A 22,831-nucleotide genomic window follows, 5' to 3' on the forward strand; every position below is an offset into this window, starting at 1 on the left:
GTGAGTGGAGAGATCTGCCAATGGAGGGGGCAGGTTTCTGTGTTAGTGACGAGGTGCGTGTGGCCCCTCGACCACAGCAGGTTAGTAGCAAGCCCAGCATGTACTTTTCAAGGCCTAAAGATGAGCCCTCAAACCATTAGAGCACACACTTAAACAAGCTGAATCTATACTTTTTGAGGAAAGGGATAGTTTGTGTGTGTTCATTACATGCCATACGTGCTTACTATAATTCACACCATGTCTAAAGGTATCTACTGCAAAGATAAGATGTCTCACTGATCACTACGAGAATCAAGGGCTGTGTGCTGCAACATGAAAGAAAGAAGAGAGGACTTGCAGGGCCCGCAGAAATCCAGGAGAGGTAGACCGAACTAACACATAAGGAAATCTGAAACAACTTTTTTTTTTATTTTTCAAAAATATATGCAAATGCGGGGCAGAGCAGGGGAACATGCAAATAGTGCATACGGGGCAGCAACTACAAACCTGCACATTCAAATCCCACCTCAAACATTCATTTCTCCCACTAGTCCTATCTCCCTCACTAGTGTCAGCCCATTTGTACTCACACTCAATAACTACAACTGCACAGTGGAACTGGGTCCAGAGAAGGTCACCTGGCGTTTGCCTATGGAGGAGCTTCAGCTGCATCTCCTCTTCCAGGGGCAAAGGTATATTTATTTGGTTGCAGCCTGCTTTCTTTCTAGGGGAGCTCCTACTATCAAGAAGAAACACACAGGGTTCCACAAATGACTCTTAAGTGGTGACCAGCTGAGTTTCTCCAACAAAAGCTGGACAAATGAAAAGAAAATGCTTAAAAGACTTTAAAAAAATGCTGGATCATCCCCCAATAAATGCCCACATTAAGCCAAGCAAACTGCTATCCGGTCAGACCAGGCTTCCCTAATTCCAAACCTCCTTGGCAGCACGCCTATGCTCCTCCCTCTCCCTATGGCATGGTAGCTTTCTGCACTGCCCTGAGTCCTTGCAACTGGAACTTTTTTCAAGTCAAAAGGGCACTACCGGAGCATTGAGGAAGCCCCATTTGCTAAAAACACTGACCATAACTCCCTGCCTGAGAGCCCCATGGAGGCAAACTACAACCCTACTGCTTTCCTTTTCATAGGTTATGGGCTGGACGCACAGTCGTCACAGCACTTAAAGACCCTACTAAGATGCACACTCATGCTATGGTGACAGAGGCAGTGCAAGCGTCTATGCAGAACAGGATTTCAAAACGCACAAAACAGGGGAACAGGCACTTTCACTGCACAAGAACCAGGAACAACTGAGAGCTCTTACTCTTGTTTCAACAAGCCTGCACAGAGGTGTCTGCGTGTGGGCATGGCTGGTACATCAGGGTCATGTGCCTGGAGTTAATGCAGTGCTCCCCTTTCTGCACTGCAGCTTACCCCTTGCTGAAGCGCAGACCAGAGTCCTGTCTTTTCAAAAAGCATTGCTCGGGGAACTTTTTTTTGCATTTAAAACCTTGGTTTTGTGAGAGGCTCACAGATGCCTTAAAGACAAAATGTCACACAATTTTCAAAATTTTCCAATGACCTGAAAGGAGCTAGGTGCCAGATCCTGCATGTTTCTGAGCAAGGAACCAGCCCTCCTCAGCCCCACTGACAATCCAAGCCTCCGTGTTCACACTTAATATGAACAACCCAAGATTTCTAATCAGTACTTTGGACATTCCTCAACTTACTAAACAAAAGACATTAGTGCAATAAGTCTATTATTGCGCATCTCCTTTCAAGACTTTTACTTTTATTGTTGTTTTTTTTTTACTTTCAATAAATGCAAGCCTGTTTTGCTGCATCTAAACCAGAACATGGAATTTCAGCCTGATGTTTAACACTAATATTTGCCCACACCTATACCCCATCTTCCTCCTCTGCTCTTTTTCAGGGGTTATTTCTTCAGTTTGTAGTGATATGAAGAGGTAAGTGCATCACTTAACAGGTGGACAAGGTTCTTTGGGAAAATGCAGTATCTTTTATTAAACCAACTAAATAGTTGGGAAGATTGTTCTTTGCAAGCTTTCAGGCACAAACATCCTTCTTCAGGCACAGGGAGAGCCTGCTGATGTTTCTGTGCTCTCCTGGGCACAACAGAAGCTTAAGCCTACATGCAAAATGCAGGTCTGTGAAAATGCAAACAGGTGGCAGTAAAGACCAGAGGGGATGGGAGACTATAGCTGCCAGACAGGTAGGGGAGGGGAAAGGGGGTGCTCTTCTTTATTTGCAGTCTGGTGATAAGTAACCTCATCCTTTGATCTTGCATAGTTCGGCGTCTCCACCCACACCCACCCTCCACCCCCACCTTTCTTCTTCCCCATGCACAGCTCTCCAACCGGTTCAGAATTAGCATGTGTTTTTGGAAAATGGGTATCCCCAAATTAACTTGGTATAGTCTTTAAATAAGATGACAGATGTAGTTAAAGGCAGTACTGCTTATGAAGTAGGCTTCATAATACAGCTGATTTAATACCATATGACATTTTATGGCACTTTTTAGAATGATATAATATCACCATGACCCACACTAATGAACTAAAAACTGGCAGGCTCCAAAATCAGGAGGAGGAGTGGATGTCGTATACTTAGACTTCAGGAAGGCCTTCGATACAGTATCCCACCCCATACTGGTGAACAAGTTAAGAGGCTGTGACTTGGATGACTACACAGTCCGGTGGGTGGCGAATTGGCTAGAGGGTCGCACCCAGAGAGTCGTGGTGGATGGGTCGGTTTTGACCTGGAAGGGTGTGGGCAGTGGGGTCCCGCAGGCTTTGGTCCTTGGACCGATACTCTTCAATGTCTTCATCAGTGACTTGGACGAGGGAGTGAAATGTACTCTGTCCAAGTTTGCAGATGACACAAAGCTATGGGGAGAAGTGGACACGCCGGAGGGCAGGGAACAGCTGCAAGCAGACCTGGACAGGTTGGACAAGTGGGCAGAAAACAACAGAATGCAGTTCAACAAGGAGAAGTGCAAAGTGCTGCACCTAGGGAGGAAAAATGTCCAGCACACCTACTGCCTAGGAAATGACCTGCTGGGTGGCACGGAAGTGGAAAGGGATCGTGGAGTCGTAGTGGACTCCAAGATGAACATGAGTCGGCAGTGTGACGAAGCCATCAGAAAAGCTAATAGCACTTTATCGTGCATCAGCAGATGCATGACGAATAGGTCCAAGGAGGTGATACTTCCCCTCTATCGGGCGCTGGTCAGACTGCAGTTGGAATACTGCATGCAATTCTGGGCGCCGCACTTCAAGAGGGATGCGGATAACCTGGAGAGGGTCCAGAGAAGGGCCACTCGTATGGTTAAGGGCCTGCAGACCAAGCCCTACGAGGAGAGACTAGAGAAACTGGACCTTTTCAGCCTCCGCAAGAGAAGGTTGAGAGGTGACCTTGTGGTTGCCTATAAGTTCATCACGGGGGCACAGAAGGGAATTGGTGAGGTTTTATTCAACACGGTGCCCCCGGGGGTTACAAGAAATAATGGCCACAAGCTAGCAGAGAGCAGATTTAGACTGGACATTAGGAAGAACTTCTTCACAGTTCGAGTGGCCAAGGTCTGGAACGGGCTCCCAAGGGAGGTGGTGCTCTCCCCTACCCTGGGGGTCTTCAAGAGGAGGTTAGATAAGCATCTAGCTGGGGTCATCTAGACCCAGCACTCTTTTTCCTGCCTATGCAGGGGGTCGGACTCGATGATCTACTGAGGTTCCTTCCGACCCTAACTTCTATGAATCTATGAAAATACAATTCAAGATGGAAAACCTATATGAAGGGTCTCTGTTATTACTGGGATCCTGCAGTTATCGGTTCTTGGTGCTGCACTATATAACCTTTTTTATCATAACTTGGAGAAAACAAAATCACTTACTGATAGTCCGCAGGTGGCAACAGTGAGGGAGTGCTAAATAATGAAAAGGACATGTCAACAGATCTAGGAATAAGAATACAAACTGTACTTACAGAAAAACTCACTTCTCCCTAGAAATGACTGCCAAAGTCCTAATGGATAATTAACAAACCAAGAGCTTAAACTGCAATGCCAATGGCCAAAAGTGCTAATGAGGTTCTCCAATATCTTGGAGGGAAACAGAAAGGGTGGGCAGAGAGGCTGTGCTATTTCTGTGCTTGGCCCTGGGGTGATTGCTGCTAGGATGCTAGGCTGAGCTCTGGACATAACTCAAGAAAGAGGCTGATAAATTGAAGCAGGTTCAAGGAAAAGCCAATGTATAGCTATCTTTCCCAGTGAAAGGCTTAAGAAACTTGGTCTACTGATCTTATGAAAGAAAAGGTGGAGCCAAAACTCCTAATCACAGCCGAAGTGTGCACATGAGAACAGAAGCCTGAGAAGAGCAGGCTCCGATCTACCTGAAAAAGGTTCATGAGATCCAAAGGGAAGCAGTAGCTAGACAAATCAAAAACGTCCACTTTATTTCTAGGTTTTTCGTTGTAGCCGTGCTGGTCTAAGGACACAGGCAGGCAAAGAAAGTTTCTTTGGGTAGATGTGATATCTTCTATTAAACCAACTGAGCATGTAGTTGGAAAAAAGTTTTTTGCAAGCTTTTGGGTGTAATCACCCTTCTAAACAGCAGAGATTTCCTATGCCTGAAGAAGTGCGTTTGTGCCCAAAAGCTTGCAAAGAACTTTTTTCCAGCTATTCAGTTGGTCTAATAAAAGATATCACATCTACCCAAAACACTATTTCCAGTTTGAACAGGAAGAGCAGTTAACAATTGGAACAGCACATCCAGGGTTACAGTGGGCTGTCCATCACCCACTTTTAGAAAACAAGGGTTTTTTCCCTAGAAAATATACTTGGCTCCTTCATTTACTCTTGCTTGTAAAGTATATCGGCCTGTGCTACCCAGGTGTCATCCTAGGTGACCACAACGGTCCCTTTTGGTTTTATATGAATGTGGAATGCATGCATGCCTGCCTGTCTCCATGTCAGTCTCCTGAACTGGTGTCAGGAATACTACCAGCATGCTCCCCCGCCCGCCCAGGGTTTTAAGGTTCTTCTAGTGGAGTCTTCTGCTCCAATCTGTGTGTGTGAAAGTATCTGAGTCTAGCAAATCTCTTCCTTTCATTGCTGCTCTTTCTTTTTGGGGCTTTAAAAAAAAAATGCTGTAATTCAAAATGTCTGCCTCCTCAAAAAGATGACCTGCATCAGCATTTGGAGATGAAGGAAATATGACAAGTCTGAAAATGGGGAACAGAAATGAAGGTCACCTTCTGTTCAGCTGCTCTCACAACAAACACAACGCTGTTCACCAGAGAGCACAGGTCCCAAAGCAAGAGCATTTGTCAAGCCACGAGGAGCATGCTAACCTCTGCAAAGGAAGAAACAAGCATTGTGGTCCTCGCACTAGGGAACAGGCAGCCTAGATTTAATCTGACATAAATGAGAATCACAGGCCAGAAAAGGAAGGATAAAAATCCTGTAGTTACAGTGGAAGGAGGAGTCACAATTCAGTGGTTCAGCTAAAACCAGTTTCTCTTTTCTCCCTTGTCTTGCTTACTGGCCACATTCGTCACGTCGTCGCATGGCCACAACAGGAACGCGTTTTAGAGAGTGGTGAGAAGGTGGCTGGTGGGAACGACCCATTAGGCTATCTAGTCCGTGCGACTACCACGAATAAGATCCCGCCAAACTCACAGTTTAGCACTGCAAGCACTGGCCAGGTCAGCTCCAGTGAAGGAAGAGTGCTGCCAAACCAGCCACGCGCGCCAGGCCAGAATCGGCGCGCGCCGCTCATCACTGCCCAGCCCGCACAGCGGAGGGGGACGGAGCCAACACGTCAGGTGCGCCCAGAAAACAAAGCCAGCCTGGGCTGGTGGCAGATCCTTGACACAGAAAAACGAACGGAGCGATCCCAAGCTACCACACAGTGCCATGTGGGAAGTCGTGTGTTAGTTATACTGGGGAACATGGAGACGAAATGCTAGTAAGGTGGGTAAGGAATGGCTAAAGGGATAGCACTGAAAGGAGGCTCCTAGCAGAGTCCCTCAGCAATCAGTCTTGGGACTGATCTGGTTTAATATTTTCATTACTGAGACACACAAGGAACAAGGAAGATGAAATCTTCCAAATGAGTCTAAGTCAGAAGGCCTTGCATAATTACAGGGGACGAGTGGGATATCACGCAGAAACTACAGTTTGAAAACTGGGTGGTTTTCAAGACTGTAGAGCTCTTTCTGTATGATATCCCAATCCAGTACTAAATATAGAAATTGCATAGTCTCTGCTGTGATGCCAGAAATGGGGCGGAATACACCAATATGCAGTGCAGGGTTATGAGGTCATAGACTAATAAAGGAAGGCTTCTAGGAGCTGGGAGCTCACCAGTTTAAAACAAACGAGAGAAGGACCAGCTGATCACAGAACGACTATGAGCCACAAGCGTGATGTACACGTAGAAAAGGCATTGTATTTTCTTGAAACAGGTTATTTCAAGAGGATTATTTCTACTAGAGAGAGGGATATATCAATGACCCCATGCAAGCGTTTGTATGACATCTGGAGAGGCCCCATGGAGCGCCGGAGAACTGCGGTCACCCACGTCCAGGAAAGAGTCACCTGAAGGGGAACAGAGCCAGAGACGGGAGAGCGGGATGACTGTGAAGCCAAACGTCAGGGAGGAAGAAGAACTATTCAGAGCGGAAAGACTGACTGTTCACACAACAACAAACGGGTGTAAACTAGCAGCAAATACATGAAGGCTGGAAGTTAGGAAAAGGTTCTTGATTCTTGGATCAGCTAACTTCTGACAGTCTCCAAGCAGGAGGAAGGGGAGGAGGACGGGGGCCGAGCATGCTGACTAGCATTAAGATGGAGCTTGAAAAAATATGCAAAAGAGGTTTAATGTTATGGTGCCTGTGATACCAACAGAGCAGACCCCGTGACCCAGCTCCTCCTGGCCCAGATTCCCAGATGACAGCAGGGCCAGCACATATAATACTTCAGTGACATGCCTTAAGGCAAGGTATAGCAAAGGCAATTTCCCACACTGTAGAGGTACACTATATTCCCAAGGCAATAGTGAACAGTAAGCTCTCCGATAGAAGAGGTGAACCTACTGCTGAATAAGAGCCTGCTGCAACACCAAAAAGAACTATTTAATTCAGTAGTAGGTTAGGAGTGTTGTCGTCGTGATGGTCCAGGAAACATAGGAGAAGCAAGAAATTCAGTGATATCTTTTTCTGGACCAACTGTGTATCTGGGAGAGCTGCTGCACAAGCTTTCAGGCATCACGTGCTCTTCCTCGGGTCCAAGCCCGAGCTCAGGGAAGGAAGCTGAGAGCCGAGACCTGATGCCCAACGGCTTGTCCAGGAGCTTTCCCAGCTATACAGTTCATAGACTGTAAGGCCACAAGGGACCTCGGAATGATCCAGTAAAGCACATCACAGAATCCCTCACTTCTCCTATATTCAATTCTGCACATATTTTTAATAAGTTGTTCCCAAATGAACATCCTGAGTCTTGAGGTTCCTGCAGAGCGCAGTGAGGCCACTCCTAGATCAGCGCTAGTGAAAATCACACCTGCCAGTGGGCTAAGCATGCTGCAGCTAGTCCCCAGGTCCAAACACGCTGCATCCTTCCCTCAGCCCAACAGACTTCATTCTTCCCCTTGCACTTCCTTTCTCATGATCGACGTGTACTCCATCCGCCAAGCTAAGCATCCTCAGCCCAGCCCAAATCTGCCTGCCTTCTCTATCCCAGGCCGAGATCATCATGCTGGCGTCCCTCAAAGTTACCGAAAGGCAGCTTCAGTAATTTAACAAGCTGTGATTAAAGGTGGCTGTGTTAAACTCTGCAGAGATACTGGACTGGATCAGTCACGCAGGGACATTCAAGCCTCTCACACAGGCTCTTCCCAAAGCATAAGACGCATCAATAATCCTTACGACAATTCAGTGACGAAACCCAGCCAGGATGGAGAAAAGGATTGGCATGTTCATCCAGATATATAATAAAGGTGCTCCTAGTATTGTCAAACAGTTCCAAAACCTGAAAATCAAGAGACCTTGACCCATGGGCTAGAGGGTAAATTACAGCAAACGGTTTCACATGGGTGGGCTGCAGGCACTTCTTTTAAATGCCATTAGGAACATAAAGGACTTGTTATAACAATTAACACTTGGCTAAGGGGCCAACAGTACGTCACATCCCAAAGGGGAACCCGCTGCACGGACAACTCTACACAGGAGCAGGATAAAGAACAGGAAGTATTTGGGAAGAGGGAGAGTTTGAAAGTTCAGAAGGTCACCAGCGGGAAATCAGCCTGTGCTCCGAGCGGTGGGCTACGGAGGGATCCTTTCAGAGAAAGCAAGTCTGCTGCCACATGTCCTGTCCAGGAACAACTGCACAGTGAGCTGTCCCAAACACAATCAGCAGTTAAAATGGAAAGCGGTTTAGATTCAGCAAGACCTCCCAGCTTTTCCCTCAAAAAACAAGCCTACAAACAAGGACCGAATGTTATTTGCACCTGCAAGGCTTGTATCCTGTTGATCCTGCCTTCCACCTACCTCCTGAAACCAGGTGGACTCTAGTGACATTCACCTTCTACAAAACGAGGTCACCTCTAGTCTTCCTACTCTCTTCCCTGCACTCCAACCTACCTCATTTAATCTCTCCCGTCTACCCTCCTTTTGTAACCCTTGTACGAGGTCTAGCAAGGACCAGGAAAATCAGTGTGCACTCAGATACCACGACCATGCCTGATGCCTTATCAACACATACTGAAAGGTGGGGGGAGGTGGGACGGAAAGGTCAGCATGGTACGTCGTGAGAGATGAAACAAAGAAAAGATGCTTGGAGTGTGGAAAGCAGAAGACCAGATGGGAATCCAGTTAACACAGCAACAGAGGGAGTTCCTGTCCAAGAGCCAAGAAGAGGCCTTTGCATCCATCTCAGCTTCTGTGAAATCCTGAAACAAAAACTTGTCTGAATAGTTTATTCCTGGCTATTCCTCATTATTCTCCTCGTCACAGAATCATAGAAAATGAGGGTCGAAGGGACCTCAGGAGGTCACATCTAGTCCAATTCCCTGCTCAAAGCAGAGCCAGCCCCAGCTACATCATCCCAGCCAGGGCTTTGTCTAGCCGGGTCTTAAACACCTCCAAGGATAGAGATTTCACCACCTTCTCTGCAGCCTGTCCCAGTGCTTCACCACCCTCCTGGTGAGAAAATTTTTCCTAATATCCAACCTCAACTTCCCTTGCTGCAGCTTGAGCCCATTGCTCCTTGTCCTGTCGTCTGCCCCCACTGAGACCAGCCCAGCTCCATCCTCTTTGCAGCCCCCCGGCAGGGAGGTGAAGGCTGCTAATTCAATCTCCACTCAGATTTCTCTTCTGCAGCTGCAATAAGCCCAGTTCCCTCAGCCGCTCCTCACAAGTCGTGTCCCCCAGCCCCTCACCATTTTCAGTGCCCTCCTCTGGACTCTCTCCAATTTGTCTACCTCCTTTTTGTAGTGGGGGGCCCAAAACTGGACACAGGACTCCACATGTGGCCTCCCTAGTGCAGAATAGAGGGGAAGAATCGCTGCCCTCCATCTGCTGGCAACGCTCCTACCAGTGCAGCCCAGGATGCCATTAGCCTTCTTGGCACCAAGGGTGCACTGCTGGCTTCTGTTCATCTTATTGTCCACTTTAACTCCCAGGTCCTTTCCTGCAGAGCTGCTGCTTAGCCAGTTGGTCCCCAGCTTCTACCGGTGCAAGGGATTGTTCCGTCCTAAGTGCAAAACTTTGCACTTGACCTTACTGAACCTCAAAAGATTTCTTGTGGTCCAATCCTTCAATTTGTCAAGGTCACTCTGAATCCTAGCCCTATCCTCAAATGTATCTACTACTCCCCTGAGCTTGGTGTCATCTGCAAACTCACTAAGAGTGCACCCCATCCCATCTTCCAGGTTGTTGCTGAAGATATAGAAGAAGACTGGTGCCAGGACCAACCCATGGGGCACTGCACTTGATACCGGCTGCTAAGTAGACATCAAGCCATTGATTACTGCCCTTTGAGCCCAACCATCCAGCCAGCTGTTCATCTGCCTTACAGTCTATTTATCCAACCTGGACTTCCTTAGCTTGCTTGCAAAAATGTTGTGGGAAACTGTATCAAAAGCCTTGTTGAAGTCAAGGTCTGCCACATCCATTACTCTCCCCGCATCCACAGAACCAGTCGTCTCAGCGTAGAAGGCAATCAGGATGGTCAGGCATGATCTGCCCTTGGTGAATCCATGCTGCCTGTTCCTAATCAACATCATCTCCTCCAAGTGCTTAGAAATGGATTCCTTGAGGATCTGCTCCATGATTTTTCCAGGGACTGAGGTGAGGCTGACTGATCTGTGGTTCCCTGGATCCTCCTCCTTCCCTTTCTTCAAGGTGGGCACTAGATTTGCCCTTTTCCAATCATCCAGGACCTCTCCCAATTACCACAAGTTTTCAAAGATTATGGGCAGCAGCTCTGCAATCACATCAGCCAACTCCCTCAGGTACATCATGCCCAGCCCCATGGACTTGGCTGTATCCAACTTTTCTAAATAGTCCCATACCTGTTCTTTCGCCTGTACTGGTACACTGGACTTGCAGTTTGACTTCGCTCCTCCTCCTCCTCTCCTGTTAAGAGCTGCCAACCTCCTTCGCAAAACAAACTGACTGGATCCAAGAGCTTTTCCAGTTCCATGGAAGCTGAGCCTGAAGGGAAGGAGGTACATTTTCACACCACTTTTGGTTGGTTTGGATCAGTGTTGACTGAGCAAGGATCTCCCTCACATGCACTGCTTTTGAAATACTCAACTTTGGTCGACTGTACCAGCTGCAATTCAGACCTGTGCCTTTCTGGAGCAGCAAACACCAGCAAGAACGCTATGTGACTACGGACAGAGGAAGCAAGTGGTGGTGGCAATCCAAAGAGCTGCGGACCTCCTATGACATGTCAGACCCCTTTCACCCTGGGTCAGCGCACGTGCCCCACTGGTGGATAGTAGGTCGAGTCTATAGGGCAAGCTGTAAGGCCTGAGAGCAGGACAACCCTGGTGCGGGGGCCTGGACTGTCGAACTCATAACCAGAGATGAGAAGGAGCTGGAGTCTCGCCACTTTTAGGAAATGATACCACACCCCTCCCTCTGCTAGTTGCCTCGTTCCCCCCAATAACGACATTACAGTTATGCCAGCTGCACGCCTCAGAAAACAAAATATGTGAATTACTTCCTTTGGAGTAAGCAGGTTTCTAGGTGAAAGGGAGGAGCTAAAGGTGGCTCCTTTTCAAAGGCATCTTACGTTTCCTTCCCGCTGGGGCATAAATAAGGTTTTGGAGAGATCAGGGAAAAATCTGAGACCAGCCCCTCATATAGAGGTCATGCCTTGTGGGGCAGGCTGCATGTCCTTGGTTGGCACTGGTGACCCCTCAGCAGATGGCCTTGGGATGCTCTCTCCCCTCCTGCCACCCCCTGGAGCACACGTCTGAGCGCCTGTGCACTACACTCACACCGCGGCCACAGAAGGCGCCCGTCCGCACGCTGGCCATTCTCATAAGGAATTCACCAACGTTATTTTGATCAAACAGCTAGGAAACTATCCTTCCTTACCTACTAGTCATACTTTCCCTCTTATGCCCATCTCTTCCAGAAAAGCCTAAGAAAACAGGCAGATGTAATCCTAGAGCAAAGAAGGCAAGAAGACTCTAAATTCAGGGACTTATTGCAGATAAAGTGCTGCTACAAACCCAGTCCCGTTTGAACCAAGACCTGTTAGTTCAGGTAGATCAGCAGATTGTAACCAATGCAGCACCTCCGAGAAAAGGTGTCTCAAGATGCAAATCGTTAGGCAATAACCGTCAAAAACCAATAAGCTGCACTTGACCGCCAAAGCAACCCTCGGCTGTGTCAGAACACACGCGGCGCGTTTTGTGTACGAGATGTCACTCGACAGGCAAGCGGCCACATTTTGCACTAGCAGAAGTTTCCAAGTGGTCCTCCGTAGCACAGCGTACCTCCGTAACCCAGTCCAAGGCGACGGCAGCACGGTTTGTGCATTGGGAAGGATAAGGTGCAGCCCTGCTGACAAGTACCCGGCGCGGAGTCTCTGCGTGAGCTTCTGCTTCGACCTCCAGAAGCAGACTCCACGGTGGAGATCTGCATATCAAACGTCAGGGGCACATCTTCCATCAGGAGCGCTAGAATAACCTCTCTCACTTCCCGGCTTGGCGAGACTGGTCATAGCCAGAAAAAACAGACACTCGAGAGGTGACGAGTACCAACTGCACTGAAGACACTGCTCCCCTCACTTCAACATATTAAAATGCCCGTTGAAAAGGGACCGTACAAAGACTTTTAATATAATACTAAGAGTTTTATTATGGCAAAAGTTGTTACTTTACACTGTTTCAGATCATTCAGTAGAATCTGGTATCCCGCTTGCTGGTATAACACAAAGGTCCCACCCGCTCAGTCATCTCTCTGACCTCATACAAAACAGTAACAGATAAAAGAGAAAGGAAGGAAAGAAGGGTGGTCTAGGGGTCAGGACATTCGCCCAGGTGCCAGCGCGCTGCTCCTTCTGAGAGACTTCGGCTAACCGCCTCTGTTCAGCCACAGACTTCCCGTGTGACCTCTCCACCCTGCTAGGGCTACGGTACGGTTGCAGACATGAAGGAGATTTCAGGCTAGTGGGAAAACATAAGTCAATACTTTCAGGAATTTGCTTTTTTACTGTGTTGGCATGAAAACAGAGTCTGGTTCTGGACAGAAAAATGATCTGCGGAGACTGCTGCAGGATCCACTCCTACTGAACCGAGGAATAGGTCTGATTGCTCGAGGAATGGAGAGGCCAGAACTGCTGGAACGGGACTTGTCGCTGGTGAGAACCGATGGCGAGTTACCCCAGTAGAAAATATCTTCTATTTGGCTGCGCATTTCAGCCTGGAAAGCAAAAAGTCATGCTTTGAAGCAAGATGTTCGAGTTGCAGCCGGTCATCTTTTCTCGGCGGACGCCGTCTAGGCAGGACGAGCTGCGAGGTGCGGCAACGCCGAGTTCTGACACGGAGAAATCAGATCAAGCAAAACAGGACAGTAATGAGCTTCTGTATCAGTGGAGGCACTAGATGTAGATGTGCATCTATCATGTCAACATGATCTGCATTTTGCTGGGTTTCATGGGTGTTGCCAGGAAGGCAAACAAGAAATCTGGAAACCCCAGGAGGGACACGCTTGGAGTAGCCCGATGAGGTCTGTCCTTGCCAGCCTTGATCCCATACAGCTTCCATTAACGGCACGCTCCGGGGCAGGGTCAGCATGGATTTTTCTTTGTGTTGAGTTCCAGTGAAACGAAGAGATTTAGGGCAGTGTGAGGTGAGCTGGTCATTTGCTGTGGTGAGCCAGATCCATCTTCTCAGGTGCACTACGGCCACAAACTCTCAGAAGCCAAAAGCCGTAGGGCTGTAGATCCCAACTACTGCCCACGAGCTGGAAACAGGAATCTCGTAAGCTGAGAGTTAAGGGCTAGTCCTTAGCATGTGTCCTTGCTGCGCGTGTGTGTGTGTGTGTGGGGGGTGTCTCAACCCAGGAGGGATGTACGATAAACTACAAACCAAAACGGCATCTATTCGCCGCGCCGATCCAACTACACGCGCACAAAGCACATCTGCACCCAGAGCTGAACCTGCAGACAATGCGCTGCGGGAACGCTGGGAAGCCTACTCCCCCGCAGCCCATCCCAAAGCAGTACGAACGGGTGTGCCTCCGTAACGACAAATTATAACAGCACTGCGCGCTCCCACTCAGATTCTCAGAGAAGAGGGAACCACCTCTTAGGCTTCAGCTTCCCTTTAGCTTCGTAAAGGAAAGGCTCCCCAGCAGTTTACTGTAGGGGTCTCGGGATCTAGCAAAGGGAACATTTCATCGGAGCTCTCCGCAGGCCTCTCAGCTACCACCAAAAAAGGGGGAAAGGCAGGAAAGACAAAATCTCTCAGCGCCAGTTCTCCACTGCTCTCCGTCGGGGACTGCGCAGGCAGACAGCCAAGAACCGGAGAGGCAGGCAGGTGGCACACCCAGCACCACTCACAGGAAGCGCTTACTACAGAGTTTAACTTTTTCCTGTCCAGGGAGACTCCTCAACAGAAAAATTCAGGCACCCTGTCTACAAATCTTACCCAGATTTTTCCACTGCACCAAATCCCCAAGCGTGTTGCAAAGTTCACAGGCAGAAACACAGAAAAGCAAGGCTGGCGGGGACCACAGGAGGTCATCTAGTGCACGGCGGGGCCAAGCAGAGGCGCGCGCGGCACGTGGCTAACTAGGAGAAGGCAGGACGCACAATGGCAAATAGGGCAGAAAGCAGAGCAGCACATCAGGCAGGGAGCACATGATAGAACAGAAAGAAGAGCAGTGGATCAGGCAATGGAAGTGGATTGGAGTAGCATTTGGGAAGGGTGGGGGCTTCATTTGTGGCACACCTGCCAAAAGAAGCATGAACTATCATCAGTGACCTGACAGATTAAAAATCTAATCCACAGCGACAGAGCCGAGATATTCTGATGCTTTAAAGTGCATGTATGCGCTGGACAAAATCTTGACGCTCTTGCAGAAATGAACAGGAGACAAATCAACGGGACTTGGCTCCTAGCCTGCTCAGGCACTTCGCACATCCCCATCACGCACCTGCACGCATCTTTTACGCCAAATGCTTTTGAACAGGTGGCCGGGCCCCGTGTCTATCGAGCTATTCGAGGCAACAGGCCTCATCCCGTCTCTCACGTGGGATTCACCGATACACTGGGAGAGACGCGTCCTTGATTTTTCAACTCTGAACAAAACATTTTGTAGTAAAACGACTCTCTGTCTACACCTGCTAGCTAGACTGAAACCAAAAACAAACGAAGCAAAAACCTTTTTGGTGGAACAGAAACTGAAACACCTTTTTTTTGTTTGAGGGGGCAGGGGCGAGGGGAACATAAATACCAGCATTTTTCCACCACAGAGACTAAAAATAATGTGGCTACTTAATGCAGTGAGTCTCATTGTGGCGTATTTATAAATCTTGAGTTTACCTCAAAAGCTAAACTGTTTCCCTCCTGAGTCTTTATCACATTCAAAAAGCAGCACCTTTCAACAGCTCGGAGTTTGAGGAGGCTTACCAAGGCAACGCTCTTATTTTGGTCGTCTTAAGAGATGACAAATCTAGACAGTAAACAGGATGTCAACTCTGAATGTAGAATGTGACCATCTGAACATCAAACTCCAATCTTTTCTTGATGTTTTCTACATTTTGTTTTCATCTATGCAGTCTTAAACCTCATTCAGAAATCAAGCGGCAGCCCTCGCACATGCACCGCGGGCTCGAAGGTGTAGCCCGAAGCGCGGCGTGCTGCAATAATTCAGCACGAAGTGGGTGGAGTTCACGCGCTGCTCCAGACACAGGAAACGCAACAGGCAGGCGGCGAGCCCCGCGGCCCAGGGCGCCCGCGCAGCACATCCGGGCACAACGCTCACTGCCGAGCGCGCACAGCGTGCGTCTCCACGGCTTGGCTGGGCCTCAGACGGGCAAGACTTGCAGAGCCAGTAATCCCTTTCAGACGAGTGAGTGCGGCCCCCACACCACATGCAGAGGAAAATGCCTTTTGAAGCTCCCCCCATCGTCGCTCAGGCACAGCCGTCCTCCAGAGCGGCCTCCCAGGAAACTGCGGCTCATTTTTACAGTAGCACTTCAAACCCGGGGCTGGGACAGAGGCCTGAAAGTGTGCAACACCCTACCAACAAGATTGTGCCTGCTCCAGATGGCTCTCAGTCTTTTTTGCACCAGGAATTCAAAGCCAACTTAAATCTCAAACCTAATATGAACAGAAAAAAGTCATTTGGGATGCTCTGTTAAAATAAAATAGGCACATTGAAAGCAGCTGAAGACAAGGCATCTAAACAAGTGCAGCATACGATTGTCTTTACTGAAGTACGGTGAATCATTCCAAGTAACGTGGGAAAATATGGCAAGAAGGGCAGACCTTGAAAGGAACGGAGGAGTGCTCATTTCAATAAGCTCACTCCTCCCTCTCCCCACGGCAGACAGCTGTGCCTCCCTATTCTCTGGCCCTGGCTCAGCTCCTCTCCCCAAACCCCTGGATGGTCCCGACACAGCGATTCTCACCCAGGGCTGCCGCATGACATCAGTGCTGTTAGCTGTGCAAACACCTACATCTGGTACACAGGGCAAACCCAGAGATTTCAAATAGGAACCCATGGTGTCAAAAACAATCTTTGGTTTTTCCGAGTTGTCTGCAACACAAAAATTGCACTATTATTTTTCTGTAGTCAAAAAATGAGCAAAAGGGTATATTCCAAGAGGTGCTTTGAGTCTTAGGAAGTTGAGAAACGTTGTGCTGGAGAAAACCGAGTGCCAGCACTTCCAAGCTCGCTCTCTCTTCCTTCAGCACTCACGCACACAATTGTGCACATCTGCCACTCTTACTTAGCTCCTTTCTCCAGATCCATCGGTATATCTTGTCAGGCTTTTTGCCTCAGTTACTTCTCCTAGGAAGCTGGTTACACTACAGTTGTATTAAAGTGTAAATTACTGCACTTTAGATCATTCCAGCCTGCTCCTCTCTGAATGGATCTCTAGGCCCCCGACACACGCTACATTTAGTCACCCCTTAAATAGCAGCCTGCCCACCAGTTAAGGTGAAAATACCATAACCAAGCCACAACGTTATTCCACATATAACATGTAACAACTTCACAGCTCGTTTGTATTGCCCCTGAAGTTGAAGGCGGCTGGTTGGGGCTAGCTCGGGACAGAGCCCACCACTCAGCTGAGTGCCAGGATCTAGGTGGGGCAGCCCCAGAGCCCAGGACACAGATGTCCCCTGGACAAGCAGGTGGGGGCAGAACCAGTGTTTGGACTTCAGGCCCTGCCTGAACCTCAGAAGCAGATGTGGAGGTGCAATGAGGCCCAGACTGGGGAAAGTCTCGCCAGTCTTGGGCTCACTGCACCTCAGACCTTAAAAATAATGACCCTGCCGTGGCAAGTAAGGCACAAGTGGGTTCTTAATGCCCATCTCTGAATCACATGTCACGCCAGACACGTGTGGCATGGCGGGAGGCGCAGCTCTTGGGATCGCGCGTCAGATCCTACCGCCCTTTTACACGAATGTCTGTCAGCGACCTAAAAGGTCACTCCCCACCTCCGTTAGCAAGCAGCATCTACTGCCGTTACTCCGTCATGCCACTCGTTACCTTCCATGTGCAGATCGCTAGTATCACCCCGCTCCCGTCCATGGTCTTGCTGTCCCTTTTTCAAAAGGCCGAAGGCCCAGCCTATGCTGGCAGTGCTAAGCCAGCGTCACCATGCGCCAACACTGCTCTGGTCGCAAAGCCTGCGGTGCGCGCTCAGCTCTGCCAGCAGACAGGAGCGTCTCAAATGAGCTCTGCCGTGCGGGGGGAGCTGGTGCGAACAGCAGCAAGACCCCTTGTAATGCCGGCACAGCCACATCTACGCCTGGCCCGCTGCCATTGCAGCTGTCTTGACAGTGGTCTCCTGGGACGTCAAATCCTGTGCGCGCTACGCTGCAGAGTTCATCCGCTCGATCTGCACGGTCTGAGACTCCGACAAATACAAAATACACAAGCAGTGCCATAGCAAGGGGGGCAAGCGGGGCGACCACCCCGGGTGCCAAAGCAAAGGGGGATGCTGCCCAGCTGGGGCGGGGTGCAGGATACAGCTGCAAGTGGCGCGTGTTGGGGGGCCTGGGGATGCGGGGAGGGCAGCTCCTGCCACTGCGTCCACTCCCAGGCAAACGTGGGGGTGGGGGGGCGTGTGCCCCCCACATCTGTGCATGGGGCAAGGGCAGGCTGCTCCCGCGGGCTTTCCCCGGGCGCCAAACTTCCTTGCCACGGCACTGTACACAAGAGCACAGGCTCTCAAGTACCCGGCCTCAGTACGAACAGGCGTCTCTGCAGTTTTCAACAGGAAGCCAGGCACGAGCCAGGAGTCGCCAATAAGCAGCCACTTCGTTCCCTTTACACAAATGACAAACTGTGCAATAGCGAGAACTTCGCAATACCACGCCTTCCACGCAGGCGGCACAGCTCAAGAGCTGTCCCTCTCCAGGCTTTCCCTGCCTCCTCACAAGAACGGCTCCCGCCCAGGAAACCACTGCGCCGCCCCCCACAGACTCCAGCACCAACACCCGGTAACAGTGTTAGCACACTTTCACTGGGCTTCTGCACAGTCGAACGCCAACTGCTGCCAGCCAGCTCTGGAAACAAGCACCGCGTTGGCACTAGCTGTCTAAGGCCCAGGCAGAGGCCGCCACGGCACGTTTGCGAATGTTAGAGTGTTCCCACTCCTTGAAAGCTGCATTTATAAACTGGAGTCAAACCTACTAGAGAAAAAGTGTTTATAGCTAAGGCCTTGAGAACAAGGAAACTGGCAAAAGACTCGACTAAACTGGACTCGGGGTCCTTCGTAGCTCCTCGCATCCTTCCAGGATGGAAGCTTGATTTTTGCAGAACGCAATCCTGCTAGATTTAATGAGAATGTGATAAAGTATTAAGCCAGTTGCCTTATCAAACTTCTAGTATATTGTATTTGCATGTTCTCCCATTCAATTAACCTTGTAATTTAATCACAAAATTACATCAGATTTACCAAGAGCCATTTTCCATAAAACCATGTAGACTATTATACATGATATTCTTATGCTTTATTATTTGAATCTTGTATCTGATTTTCTTCCCTACCCCCTTTCCCCCCCTTAGAATCGTGTCAGCTAACGCAGTCATTCCCTAGGCTCTTTCTGAATATCAGGACAACATCATCATTTCCCCAGCAACTATCCACGGTCCCTTCAGCTTGACTGAATTTCTCAAAACGCTCATGACCAATTTCTCCCACGATTCACGGGTATATGTGAAATAGCAGGACACCTGCTCTGCCCTTACTGAAAAGTTTTAAAAGCCATCACGAAGAGGGAAACAGGTGTTCCTGAAGGATGAAGAGACTGCTGGGCAGCGTTCTCACCAAGTACAAAAGGAGGGAAATTGAAGAATTTAGAGAACGTAAAACTTGCTTAAAGAGTCACCTCAATTTACTATAACTTCTAATAATCCTCTGAAGCCACACGAATGATGACAACTAAATGCATACACGGGTGGGGACATCCCAAATCGGAGTTCAGGTGCATTCTTCCGGGGGGAAAAGATGATGTGCTACACACATTCAAAGCCCCGTGAGTAAACATCCCTCCACTCTAAAAACAGTCAAGTAAATTTTAATTAAATTTTCAAATAAAAACACCTTCCAGAACTGGAAGTAAAAGGTGAGACATGTCAGTCGAAACATCAAATTTAGCTACGTCGTACACAAGAGGGAAGTGAGGGCTCAAAGTTTCATCATCTCCTCTAGAAAGAAAAGCAGTTGCCCCAACTCAGGCACCGCTTGAACAATGTGGTGACCTACTCCTCCCAGGATGCCTTTAAACAACCGTGCCATTGCCAGTCAGGGAATGGCACCATGACGCTGGCTCCTGGGTAGTGTGGGCGAGACCCACGGGCTTTGCCATTGTACCGCTGCGACCTGCCCTGTAACGTCCATTCCCCCAGGACACCTGCACCCCCTAATTCCCTCAAGCTGCAGCAGGGGAAGTTGAGGTTAGATATTAGGAAAAGCTTTCTCACGAGGAGGGTGGTCTAGCACTGGAACAGGCTGCCCAGAGACATGCTGGGGTCTCCATCCTTGGAGGTGTTTAAAGCCCTGGCTGGGATGATGCAGTTGGGGCTGGTCCTGCTTAGAGCAGGGGGCTGGACTAGCTGTGACCTCCTGAGCCCCCTTCCAGCCTCAATTCTTCTAAGACTCTACGATTCCCCCTCCCCTTCTGAACCGGTCCAACACCAACGAACCGCACGTTTGTCCTAGAGCCCATGCGATGCAACTCTATTACATGACAAGTCCCTCTTACAAAATCTTGTATTTATCTAGGATGTTTCTTAGGAGCTTTCCTGTAGGTGTGTTGTAGTCTGTTAAACTTGGAATTTTTTAAATTTTAACAGAATTAGACCTTTCAAGAACAAGAACGGTTTAGGATGTATGTATGCACACAAGAGCTTATAGTTGAAAACTTATACCAAAGATTGCAAAAGTAACTTCTCCTGGAGGATGCCCACTCCAGCTTGAGGCCTCTATCATCATATTCTTATGGTCACATTTTGTTCTTTAATTCAGCTGTTAGGTATGAAATATTCCCACAGCGTGGAAGTACGGGTTAAAAGCTTGATTTCTGCCCTCCCAACATCTGCTCTGCCCTGGGCACGGAAAACACCTGCATTCCAACCAGCTTCCTCCACGCTGCTCATTTCCTGTAGCACCAAGGACCCAAGGACTTTTTCAAAAGGGTAAACAGATCCACAGAATGGGTCAACGTATTAGAGTAATCAATTTTAATTGGAATTTAAATTGGCAAGCAAGAAACTGGGGTTTATATTACCTACTTTAATTTTGCTTTGTTTTTGTATGCTTTTAGTTTTTTCATAAAGAAACACTGGTCTTCGGGTGGTTGGTAACCACGAAGATAAACCTGGTACTCCTTTTTATTGACCAGAAGGATCCAATCCATGCGAACATAGATCTTAAAACAGTCTCATACAAATTCTCAATTGATATATTCATTTTGATAGATTAGAAAATGGTGAAAGACATTTCTTATTTCCTAATTATTATTTTTTTAATAATGATTTGTGTCGAGCTGCTTTTGGATTGAAATTATAATTCACTTAAAATGAAAAAAAGCAGCATTTCAGAATTATTTTTTATTAAACTATGTTACATGTGCACATACTGAACAAAGGAAGCATTCTCTGTAGGTAATGAGATGAACTGATTGTTTCTGGTCACCAAATACTGCAAGATTTTAGAATTAGTTGCTCTCAGCCTCTCATGCCTAGTTTTTAATTATAGATTAAAAAAGGGAAAACAAACTTTCCTTCTTTTTCATCTTCCAAGCAGTTTAACTTTGAGTGAGCTAATTACTGAGCTGAACTAAAGAGAAATGGAGGAAGCATTCCCTCTGACCCTACAAGAGACTACAGCTGTCAAACACTTGCTTGAAGCTTCAGCAAACTGGCTCCGTATGCTTAGTTAGCAATCCGCCCCCACCTTGGCAGTAGGGCGACTTCTTTAAAATCATGGGAGCAAACACGTACTGCATAATATTTAAATTATGTTAATAGATTATAGTGAATGTAGGCGTCATTATAAGTTGGCAAATTTGACAAGACTCGTTTTATTTTTAGAAATTTGAAAAGTACACTTCATATAAATAAAAGATTCAGTTTACACAAAAATGTGTTTTAATTTTAATATTCATTTTTTATCCCACTTCTCAGTAACTGAGGCAACTCCTGTCTTTGGCACAGACTGCCCACTGTCAGCAACATCAAAACTAAATTCCATCCTTCTTTCTTCTCGTCCTTTAATTTACCCCAAAGGCAATGGGCTGAAGTCGTCTGGGAAGAAAAGGACCCTACATCACTGCTTCCCTCCGTACTTTTGTCTAGGATCAAGAAAGACACCTCTAGTAAGAGCAAACAGCTGAACCATACTAAACCCCATCATGCCTCACCAGGCCTCTCCTGTGATAAAGGTAAGAGCAGGCACCAAAATGGCTCTACAGGATCAATCGCTTCCCGCCTGCAATATCAGCCTGGGCGTACACAGGAACAGCGGGCTGGAAAGGGCTCCCTGAACAGTTATGTCAATCCCCTGCTTTCATTCATTCAGGGGACAAGGGCACTGCCAGAGCCCTGCCACTAAGCAGCAAGGAAGTTCTTCCCAGTAGTGCAAAGACGCTCAGATCTTAGGAAAAGGTCTGTGCTCCATGCTACAGAGGAAGACAAAAAACGCCCCAAGTCTGTCCAATCTGACATAAGGGAAAAATTCTTCCCAAGTCCAGATCTGGCAAGCAGAACGACTCTGAGCAGAAGAGCAAGACTCTCCAGCCAGGAAAAACTCTGTGCTCGCTGTAGTTAGCAAGAGGAGCATCAGCATACCCCAGTCAAAACCCCCAGCCTTAGCAGTGCCCAAACGTCCCACAGCTTCCGAGGAAGGCAAGTGCAAGCCTTACACCTCCATCCTTGAGCTCAGCAGCACTCAGGAGGTAAAACCACCCCTCCTGGGAAATGTTTTCAGTGCACAAGAGAAAGGTCATTCATCTCCGACTGTAGATACACGCTCGTGGAAGCGCTGCCGGAACGGTGCAAAGGCAGCGAAGCCACCTTACAGAAATGAGCAATTACCAGCACGTTGCCTTCAGCTCACTCACTGACTCCACGCGGTGCCAGGCGGCCAGCAGAGGCACGCATTCTGCCGAGAGATTTGAGGATCTCTGTATCCACACACACTAGAGCATGTGTGAGAGACTGCACAGCAATCGCAGGACCCAAACTCTGCCCAACAAATACAGCTCTCAGAAATAAAGGTCTGGAATGCCTTTGATGGTCAGCACTGAGCAAACTCCTGAGACACCAGCTCAGAAAACATCTCAGGAAAGGGGGCCCCACAGGAAGGCACCAAGAAAAAAGTATCTGGATAGACAGAACGAGGAAGGATCCTCTTCCAGAGAACCAGATGCAGCCTTAACGTTACTCTGATGTAAGCAGAAGCCGTGGACGGCACGTGGAGCTAAGACACTCGCTGCCCAGAGTCACCACGCCACGGAGCTTTCTACTGCCCTCACGGTTTGCGAGCGAAGGGACCAGTGTGATCATCTAGTTTGACTTCTTGCGCACAAAGGCCAGTGACTCTATTCAACGATTCTGGTCTCTGGCCTGAC

General features: G+C 48.4%; 1 protein-coding gene across 2 annotated transcripts in view; it reads right to left on the minus strand.

Annotated features, from left to right (window-relative positions):
- Positions 1-22,831, minus strand: part of IQGAP1 (IQ motif containing GTPase activating protein 1) — a 131,690-nt gene that overhangs the window by 102,057 nt on the left and 6,802 nt on the right. Inside the window, exon 2 of one of the 2 annotated variants that reach the window (XM_025212460.1) lies at positions 10,568-10,709. The exons of the other annotated variant lie outside the window; for it this stretch is intronic. Coding sequence (XP_025068245.1) covers positions 10,568-10,709 — 142 coding nt within the window. The remainder of the gene's footprint in view (positions 1-10,567; positions 10,710-22,831) is intronic. 2 annotated transcript variants of the gene reach the window in all.

Source organism: Alligator sinensis, unplaced genomic scaffold, assembly GCF_000455745.1.
Source record: "Alligator sinensis unplaced genomic scaffold, ASM45574v1 scaffold407_1, whole genome shotgun sequence".
NCBI classification, from domain to species: Eukaryota; Metazoa; Chordata; order Crocodylia; family Alligatoridae; genus Alligator; species Alligator sinensis.